The sequence below is a fragment of the Salvelinus alpinus genome, chromosome 8, assembly GCF_045679555.1.
Source record: "Salvelinus alpinus chromosome 8, SLU_Salpinus.1, whole genome shotgun sequence".
Taxonomy (NCBI): domain Eukaryota; kingdom Metazoa; phylum Chordata; class Actinopteri; order Salmoniformes; family Salmonidae; genus Salvelinus; species Salvelinus alpinus.
Window position 1 is genome coordinate 65,433,047 of NC_092093.1, and position 10,127 is coordinate 65,443,173.

Here is a 10,127-nt window from a genome sequence, read left to right on the forward strand (position 1 = left end):
AAAAACAACTTTATATCAAGTGTCTTTGATTTAACGGCCTGCACACGCGCATTTCAGGGCGCCAGACGACCGTTAGACCCGGTGACTTGTTCTACACATGAGCTTTGCTAGCCAAAGTCGCTATGACATCGCCTACACGTTTTTCGATTGGAGAAACAGTTTTAGCCTGTCTTCATAACGTACTGTCTGTGCTACAACCATCTCCTGAAAGTTAGTCTTCACTCTCCCCCCTCAGCACTCTCCTTTGTCACGCTGTTCTCAGCTCCTCTGATGCCCTAAAGCAGGCTTGAGTAGAGGGAATCAAACCTAGTCATTCATGTCAGACTTTTGAAGATACAAAAATATATCTAAACAATTACCATCTTACATTACTTTAATTTCCTTAGCATAAAGCTTAATTTCGGAATAAAAGTACTTACAATCAACCGTAGCTAGGCATATAGCCTAATGTTTGATGTAGGCTATGACATAGCATTTTTCTGTCACCATATAGACTAAGCATATATTTTTTTTTATTATATCTATTAGTGCGTATATAAAGCCTATAGACCTATTGGTTCAATGGAGATGCACCACATGATATCCCCATGGTGGCTCATTGTTGCAAACTTGTTGCAAACTTTTGTGTAGATTCTCTCTTACTTCAACGTTTCAGTGTAGGCTAACCATTTGAAGCTTCAAAGTAACAATGTTGTTATTCTATAATTAGCTTTTTTATGTGCGTGAAGGTGCGAGCCAAGTCATCAACGACTAAATTGATTATTTCACCATAGAAAAAAATCATCCTGATTCTCTCTTACTTGGGCAATATATGTTTGCGGGAGCGAGACAATGGAAAGCAGAAGCAGAAGGGGCAAACTTTTCACGTTGTTTCTCTCGGTCGGCATGCTATACTTCAAAGTGCAAGAACTGTCCGATGCTGGGACCTCATTCATAAATTAAGATATGGTGGGTTTAGCCTATATATAGTTTACAATTCCACTTTCATATTAGTACATTTAGCTTGATTTGAACCAACGACAGCTAGCTACCATGTGGCTGGACCAGTTTTCCCAACAGCGTAACATGGGTAACTTTTTGCCTGCTATCCAACCAATAACTTCAATGCCGCTACCAAGCCAATACACGATATTTACCTGAGAATTAGATTTACACATATTTCACTGCGATTGATTAGTCAACATGCAATAATAAGCTACCTGCAAATAATTCATCTCAGTGATTGACAACATACAGGTCCTGTATACTGTCAATCAGAGATGAATTATTTGCGTTGCTTACTTCATAAAAAACTGTTTATCTGATGGATTTCAGACATCTCTTTGGTTTAAAAAAAAAGATCTCTCTCTCTCAATTCAATTTCAATTTAAGGGCTTTATTGGAGTGGAAAACATATGTTTTCATTGCCAAAGCAAGTGCAATAGATTATAAACAAAAGTTAAATAAACAATAAAAAATTAACAGTAAACATTGCACTCAAAAAAGTTCCAAAAGAATAAAAACATTTCAAATGTCATATTATGTCTATATACAGTGTTGTAATGATGTGCCAAGAGTGTGCAAAGCTGTCATCATGGCAAAGGGTGGCTACTTTGAAGAATCTAAAATATATTTGGATTTGTTTAACACTTATCTGGTTACTACATGATTCCATATGTTATTTCAGTGTTGATGTCTTCACTATTATTCTATAATGTAGAAAATAGTACAAATAAAGAAAAACCCTTGAATGAATAGGTGTGTCCAAACTTTTGACTGGTACTGTACATATACACTACATGACCAAAAGTATGTGGACACCTGTTTGTGGAACATCTCATTCCAAAATCATGGGCATTAATATGGAGTTGGTCCCCCCTTTGCTGCTATAACAGCCTCCACTCTTCTGTGAAGGCTTTCAACTAGATTTTGGAACGTTGCTACGGGGACTTGCTTCCATTCAGCCACAAGAGCATTAGTGAGGTTGGGCACTGATGTTGGGTGATTAGGCCTGGTTCGCAGTCAGCGTTCCAATTCATCCCAAAGATGTTCGATGGAGTTGAGATCAGGGCTTTGTGCAGGCCAGTCAAGTTCTTCCACACCGATCTCGACAAACCATTTCTGTATGGACCTTGCTTTGTGCAAGGGGCCATTGTCATGCTGAAACAGGAAAGGGCCTTCCCCAAACTGTTGCCACAAAGTTGGAAGCACAGAATCATCTAGAATGTCATTGTATGCTGTAACATTAAAGATTTCCCTTCCCTGGAACATAATTGTACACTCACAAACTCAACCAAAAACGAGGGATGACGGGCTTACTTTGCCAACTTCCATTGCTTGGATAATCATTTCGACCCATGACAAAGATGGCCGCGGGGATTCCCCCAAGGGCATAAGGTAAGTGGAGGAGGATGTGTCTTTTAATGAGTTTGAAACGCAGCCATTAGAGTATGCATATTCATGTAAAGGCTAGTAGCATAGCATCTATCTCCATTGAATACAGGCGGTTGACGTCAACAAATATAATCGAATATTCAAAACAAGATTTACAATAATGAGATGTATTCACTCATTCAAAGAAAGGAAAGGCGGGAGCTAGACAGCTTGTGGACAACGACTCCCATTGTGAGGGCTAAGAGACGTACACTTTTATGAAGGTCTTACACTATTGTGGAGAGATGTACTGCTTGGATTCTTTACCTACGATAGGAATAAGCTGAAACATTTTTATGTAATTAATTTAATTATTCTTTTGGCCAAATTTCATATTCACAAATGTACATTTACAAACACAAAAACACATTTTCTTACCCAACAAAAAGAAATTGAACTGTATTTTAAGACCATTAAATACTCTACTAACCAAAAAGCTGTTAGAATTATAAGTGTATGTATGTCCCTTAAGGTCTTTGTGTAATGTAATACTGTACCATCTAGCTCAATTGTCCATTGTATATAATCTATATATACTTGTGTTCCCTCGTGTACTCTCTGTATTGATTTGTTGTTTAAAAAAAAAAAGTTCTAAGAGACGTGTATCTCGTTACAGCTCAGTGACGCAACCTGCTTTTGCTTCCGGTTTGTTGCTACGGCAACAGTAACACGCTAACCCAAACTTGAGGCTGCGAGAGTTAGATGCTGCATCGCACTGTTTACTGCTGCTTTTCAGGGAAAACTCACATATTTATTAGAAATTTATTAGAAAAGTGGAGTTCTTTAAAAAAATAAATCAAATTGTAATCATGAGTCAACGACAGGTTTTACAAGGTAAGATCATTCGAAGTTGCATGTTTTCACGACTGTTTTCAAGACAGTTTTGATTGAACCCCAAGCAGTGCCAGGCAAAACTTGAAGAACACGATGACTCATTTGTTGAAATATTAATGGATCTATTTTTTAGTGTTTGAGCAGTATCAGAAATCAAGGACACAGTTTGTGCAGACTATTGCTGAGCTTGCAACAAGACCACAAAACATTGAAACTTTACAAAATGCTGGTAAGTTGGGACTTGAGTCACCTACAGTACCCGTTTCTCTCTAAACCAATATCCTCTTTTAGGTGACTTTCATTGATGTGCTTCTGATCACATTTCTATAGCTAAAGTTAGCTCTTATAACAAGACACAAGTCCTTCCCTACTGTACCTACCTGTCCCTCCTCTAGGTGTGATGTCCCTGCTGAGACCTTTACTGCTAGACGTGGTTCCTACCATCCAGCAGACAACTGCTCTGGCTCTGGGACGGCTGGCCAACTACAATGACGACCTGGCAGAGGCCGTCGTCAAGGGAGACATCCTCCCACAGCTCGTCTACTCACTGACCGAGCAGAACGTATGTCTCTGTCTGTGTATGTGTGTATGTGTGTGTGTACACCTACATACCCTCCCTCATTCACCATGCTGAATGTTGTCCCTGACACTGAGAGTGTGTTGGCATTCTCCCCTGGGAAGGGGGCCACTGCAGAGCCTAAAGCACCTTTCACACCACAGCAGGGCCTCTCTCTCTATCTGGTATCTACCTTCTCACAGGGATCTGGGTGCTTGGCCACTGCTCTGAATGTATACTCTTGCTAAAGAGCATCTGCTAAATGTGCATTAAATATTTTATTCTCCCATCGGTGTGTTTGTGTGCGTGTGCGTGTGTGTGTGTGTAGAGGTTCTATAAGAAGGCAGCAGCGTTTGTCCTGCGTGCGGTGGCCAAGCACAGCCCTGCTCTGGCCCAGGCCGTGGTGGACTGTGGAGCGCTGGACGCTCTGGTCATCTCTCTGGAAGAGTTTGACCCTGGGGTCAAGGAGGCTGCTGCTTGGGCTTTGGGATACATTGCACGCCACAATGCACGTAAGGATATTGTACACGCACACGCACGCACGCACGCACGCACGCACGCACGCACGCACGCACGCACACACACACACACACACACACACACACACACACACACACACACACACACACACACACACACACACACACACACACACACAGTAACAACCCTCCCCTTTCTGTATGTAGACCTGTCTCAGGCGGTAGTGGATGCGGGGGCCGTTCCTCTGCTGGTGCTGTGTATCCAGGAACCAGAGGTGGCCCTGAAACGCATCGCTGCCTCGGCCCTTAGCGACATCGCCAAGCACTCCCCTGAGCTAGCTCAGACTGTGGTCGACACCGGCGCCATCGCACACCTGGCCCAGATGATCCTCAACCCTGATGCCAAACTGAAGGTGAGGGGGCAGGAACACTGAGACAAAATAAGGCCTACCTAGACAGGTTTGCAGATTAAATGTATGTCATGTGGAAAGACATAAACGAGATTAGGTTAGATGTTACAGTCGTCTCTAAAACCCTGCATTCCACTCTCGTTCTTTCCTCCCTCTCCTCTTCTTCAATCCCTTTCCCTCCCCATGCCCCCCCCCCCCCCTCCCCTCCATTCAGAGGCAGGTGTTCTCTGCCCTGAGTCAGATCAGTAAGCACTCGGTGGACCTGGCTGAGATGGTGGTGGAAGCAGAGATCTTCCCTGCTGTCCTGGCCTGCCTCCGAGACCCAGATGAGTACGTCAGGAAGAATGTTACCACACTGATGAGAGAGATCACCAAACACACACCTGAGGTACACACACACACACACACACACACCAAACATCAGAGGTACACAAATGATACACACACCACACTTCAAAGCACACATTCATCTACACCAAACACACCACACACTAGAGGTACCAAAACAAATTCTCACCTGTATCCCTACCCTCGCCTGAATGTGTGTGTGTGTATAGCTGTCTCTGATGATCGTGAACGCGGGTGGTGTGGCGGCGGTAATTGACTACCTGGGTGATAGCCGTGGTAACGTGCGGTTACCTGGGATCATGATGCTTGGATATGTGGCCGCTCACTCTGAAAACCTTGCCATGGCCGTCATCGTGTCTAAGGTGTGTGTGTGTGCACTGTGCATGTCTCCAAGGTGTGTGTGTGCACTATGCATGTCTCCAAGGTGTGTGCACTGTGCATGTCTCTAAGGTGTGTGTGTGCACTGTGCATGTCTCCAAGGTGTGTGTGTGTGTGCACTGTGGATGTCTCTAAGGTGTGTGTGTGCACTGTGCATGTCTCCAAAGTGTGTGTGTGTGTGTGTGTGCACTGTGGATGTCTCTAAGGTGTGTGTGTGCACTGTGCATGTTTCTAAGGTGTGTGTGCACTGTGCATGTCTCCAAGGTGTTTGCTCCTGCTCCCTGCCTCTCCTTCATAACCTCTCTCCTCCCTCCTTCCCTCTCCTTCCTAACCGCTCTCCTCCTCCCTCCTTGCCTCTCCTTCATAACCTCTCTCCTCCCTCCTTCCCTCTCCTTCCTAACCGCTCTCCTCCTCCCTCCCTCCTTCCCTCTCCTTCATAACCTCTCTCCTCCCTCCTTCCCTCTCCTTCCTAACCGCTCTCCTCCTCCCTCCCTCCCTCTCCTTCATAACCTCTCGCCTCCTCCTGTCCTCCCTGGTTGTTGTTGCTCCTCCGGCCCTGTAGGGGGTGCCCCAGCTGGCCATCTGTCTGTCTGAGGAGCCAGAGGAGCACATCAAAGCGGCCACAGCGTGGGCGTTTGGCCAGATCGGCCGCCACACCCCGGAGCACGCTAGGGCCGTGTCCACAGCTAACGTCCTGCCCAAGCTGCTGGCCCTCTACATGGACACGGACAGCTCAGAGGACCTGCAGGTCAAGGTAAGGTGTCATAGGTCAATGTTGTCACAGGTTACACAAAACCTGTGTAGTAGGCAGGGATGCTACTGAAGATCTTACTGAACAATTCTGAGGGTCATAAGAGCTGCAGACAGTAAGACCATAACGTATTCTCTATCATCCTGAGTCCTGACATCTCCCCTCCCTGCTTCTGTCCCCCAGGCTAAGAAGGCTCTGAAGAGCATCCTACAGAAGTGCACCTACCTGCCTGCTCTGGAGCCCCTGCTCTACGAAGCTCCCAGCAACATCCTGAAACATGTCGTCTGCCAGTTCAGCAAGGTGGGGGCGCATTTGTCAACACTTATTTACATAGGCCTCTTCAGACTCTTAGGTATCACAGAAAATATTCTACAAGGGCCCCACACAGCCTAATACTCTTTTCAACTTGGAAATCAGAATGTTTTAATACATATAAGTTTAGGACATTTTTTAAAACATGTTTGAGAAACATAATTTTCATCAGTCCAGTTTATAAGTGCAAGACTTGATTTAATCTCTGTCTGGGAAACCAGCCCTGAAGGTTTTGTTCAGACAGCCCAGGGTTTCAAAATCCAGTGCATTCTATTCCTTGTATCCTCCCCTCTCCCCTTCTCTCCCCCTCTCCAGGTGCTGCCCCATGACAGCAAGGCTCGTCGTCTGTTTGTAACCAGCGGAGGACTGAAGAAGGTTCAGGAAATGAAGGCTGATCCTGGATCTGCCCTGCAGGAGCACATCAACTCTATCAACAACTGTTATCCTGAGGAGATAGTCAGGTACACACACACACACACACAATCTCACACACACACACACACACACAATCTCACACAAAAACATCATATTCATCTAGCATGTTTCGACTACCAGGCATTTCCTCAGCCCCAAGTGAACCCTAAATGTGTCCTCTGTTCTCTTGCTGTAGGTACTACTCCCCTGGCTACTCAGAGACTCTGCTGGCGCGGGTCGAGAAGTACCAGCCTGTCTGAGGGTCTTAGCCCAGCTTACTGGGGGTTATGGGCTCGCATACCTCTATTACTGATTTGACTATTTCACCCCCGACCATGAATATGAGGACAGCAGACCTATATAAAACAATCTCTTATTATTGCAGTGATTATGTTGTCTGTCTTTGTCTCAATGGCCAGTACATTATCATATGGACTGTATATGCATTGTCATAGCTGTGTAGGTCTGTGTTAGCATTTGTTAAGAGGAATGAGGAATTGCATCATTAACTTGCTCAACAGTGTAGTCTGTATGCCTAAACAAGTCACTTATTAGTATTGAACCATTGTATATGCAGCTAATATTCATAGGTTTATTTTATATTTATAGGATATATGATTGTTTCCACTAGAAATGTAATGTTGTGTGCATTATTGCTTTTCATCCAGCATGCAGGTCTTTCAAAAAATAAAATAAACATTATAGTAAATGAAACGTAACAAGCCTAACACCATAAATATTTTTAATTAAAACAGAACAGTGAAAATAAAGATATACTCAATTTTAGATACGAACTCTGCATTGTTATTTCCATATACAGTATTTCCTCCTTAAAATAATGTTTCCTAGGACTTCCTAGGACCTGTAGATGGATCGTCTTATAATGTCTTCCTAACGATTCCTTTGTTGCACCTCATCTTATAAACTAGTACTCAGTTGAATGTCAACAAATTAATTCTGATTAATAAGATTAATTTTTTTATCATACAGACAGAATGTCGTTGACAGCTGCCTTTGCGGTTGTTGTAGGCTACCGCACAGACCCATACAAGTTGTAACCAGCTCTCTGCTGCTCCCTGGCGGCCGCATTCTCCTTCCGTCTCACATTTCATTTTCCCAACAGTTGTGCAGCACATGGCGACTGTTTGTTTACTGTCCGTGACATGGGTTAACTCCAGATTGCGCTGACGGTAAAAATATGGTTGGTGTATGTGCGAGTCTTTCTAACCACTACTGGGCTACATGATGTGCAGAATGATTTGGGGTGGCAGGTAGCCTAGTGGTTAGAGCTTTGGACTAGTAAGCGAAAAGGTTGCGAGATCGAATCCCCGAGGTGACAAGGTTAAAATCTGTTCTACCCCTGAACAAGGCAGTTAACCTACTTTTCCCATGCCGTCATTGAAAATAAGAATTTGTTCTTAACTGACTTGCCTAGTTAAATAAAGTTAACATAAAAAAAATAGTCTGCTATTGACATATATGGGCGAGTAGCCTTATTACAGGACCACCAGAATATTTTGTATAAAAATAAACATGGGTATAGAATATAATGAAAAGAGTTGCTGTTGGGTTGGGTAAGATGTCAATTTGGATTGAATTGAAATGGCCCGTCGAATCAATGGTTTAGAATCCAAGGTTCACTGCAGCCTCTCAGACTAGAGAGAGGAGAAAACTCAATGCGAGTTCTCTGGAGCACAATTCAGAATGAATAAAGTCTGTCGAAATGTACATTTAAATGTGTTATTGCTTTTTTGTTTCAGTAAATCGTTTAATGAATTAATAATAGACTTCTTATACCGGCTAATTGTTAGGATAAATAGGAACATTTTCCTTAACATAATGGTTGCATTTTTAAAGCCCATAAACGGGAGAGAAAAAAGTTAAGCAAAAAGAACCAAAGCCCTCACACACTCTGAATAAATCATATAAACTACGTTAGACTACAAATCTTCTGACGATACAATGCTCTCATGTAATTGATCTTCTTTTTTAGACTGAAATGCGGTCTGCTAATTCAGACCTAGGTTGTCTGCTACTTTAGAAATCTAACTTTAATTTAAGATACAAAAACATGTTTTCGTTTTATGATTTTCAAGGGGGGTTGGAACGTTCATCCATATGGACGGACAATTTGTTTATACATTTCTTGCAACATTCGATAGGGCGTGTGAGTAATATATTTATTTTATTGGGTAATCTATTAATTTCCGGTCATCTTAATTAACATTTCAGATAAACAAAGAAGGATTTAATGTTCACACGAGAAGCACTTTTAATTTCAAGCAAGCAAGCACGCACGCACGCACGCACGCACGCACGCACGCACACACACACACACACACACACACACACACACACACACACACACACACACACACACACACACACACACACACACACACACACACACACACACACAGCACCTGGACAGGCGTGAATCCCCACAGTGTGTGTGATAATCACCCTCACTTTGTCATTATTCTTAACAAAATCAGGAAGGCCTATATTATTCAGGCCTATTAGCCTCACCAGGGTTAAAGGCTGCAAGAAGATATGCTTAAGGCTGTAAAGTGTCTTCAGAAAATATTCACACCCTATAACTTTATCCACATTTTGTTTTGTTGCAGCCTGAATTTAAAATTATTACATTTAGATTTTGTGTCACTGATCTACACACAATACCCCATCATGTCAAAGTGGAATTTTGTCTGTATAACATTTTTGAAATTAATAAAAATGAAAATCTGAAATGTCTTGAGTCAATAAGTATTCAACCCCTTTGTTATGGCAAGTCTATATAAGTTCAGGAGTAAAAATGTGCTTAACAAGTCACATAATAATTTGCATGGAATCATTCTGTGTTCAATAATAGTGTTTAACATAATTTTTGAATGACTACCTCATCTCTGTACCTCACACATATATCTGTAAGATCCCTCAATTGAGCACAGATTCAAGTACAGATTTAACCAAAAGGACCAGGGAGGTTTTTCAATGCCTCATCCCCAAAAATTGGTAGAATCTTTAAAAAATATATATATATAAAAATAAGCAGATGCTGAAAATCCCTTTGAGCATGGTGAAATTATTAATTAGGCTTTGGATGGTGTATCAATACACCCAGTCACTACAAAGATACAGGCATCCTTCCTAACTCAGTTGCCTTAGAGGAAGGAAACTGCTCAGGGATTTCACCATGAGGCCAACAGGGATTTTAAAACAGTTACAGAGTT

General features: G+C 42.7%; 1 protein-coding gene across 1 annotated transcript; it reads left to right on the forward strand.

Annotated features, from left to right (window-relative positions):
• Nucleotides 1-3,106: 3,106 nt before the first annotated feature.
• Nucleotides 3,107-7,680, forward strand: spag6 (sperm associated antigen 6). The gene is made up of 11 exons (XM_071414705.1): nucleotides 3,107-3,246; nucleotides 3,380-3,475; nucleotides 3,642-3,808; nucleotides 4,131-4,314; nucleotides 4,489-4,694; nucleotides 4,906-5,079; nucleotides 5,249-5,401; nucleotides 5,980-6,171; nucleotides 6,352-6,468; nucleotides 6,796-6,941; nucleotides 7,091-7,680. The coding sequence occupies exons 1-11, from the start codon at nucleotides 3,222-3,224 to the stop codon at nucleotides 7,152-7,154; spliced, it is 1,524 nt and encodes a 507-aa protein (XP_071270806.1). The 5' UTR covers nucleotides 3,107-3,221; the 3' UTR covers nucleotides 7,155-7,680.
• Nucleotides 7,681-10,127: the final 2,447 nt, after the last annotated feature.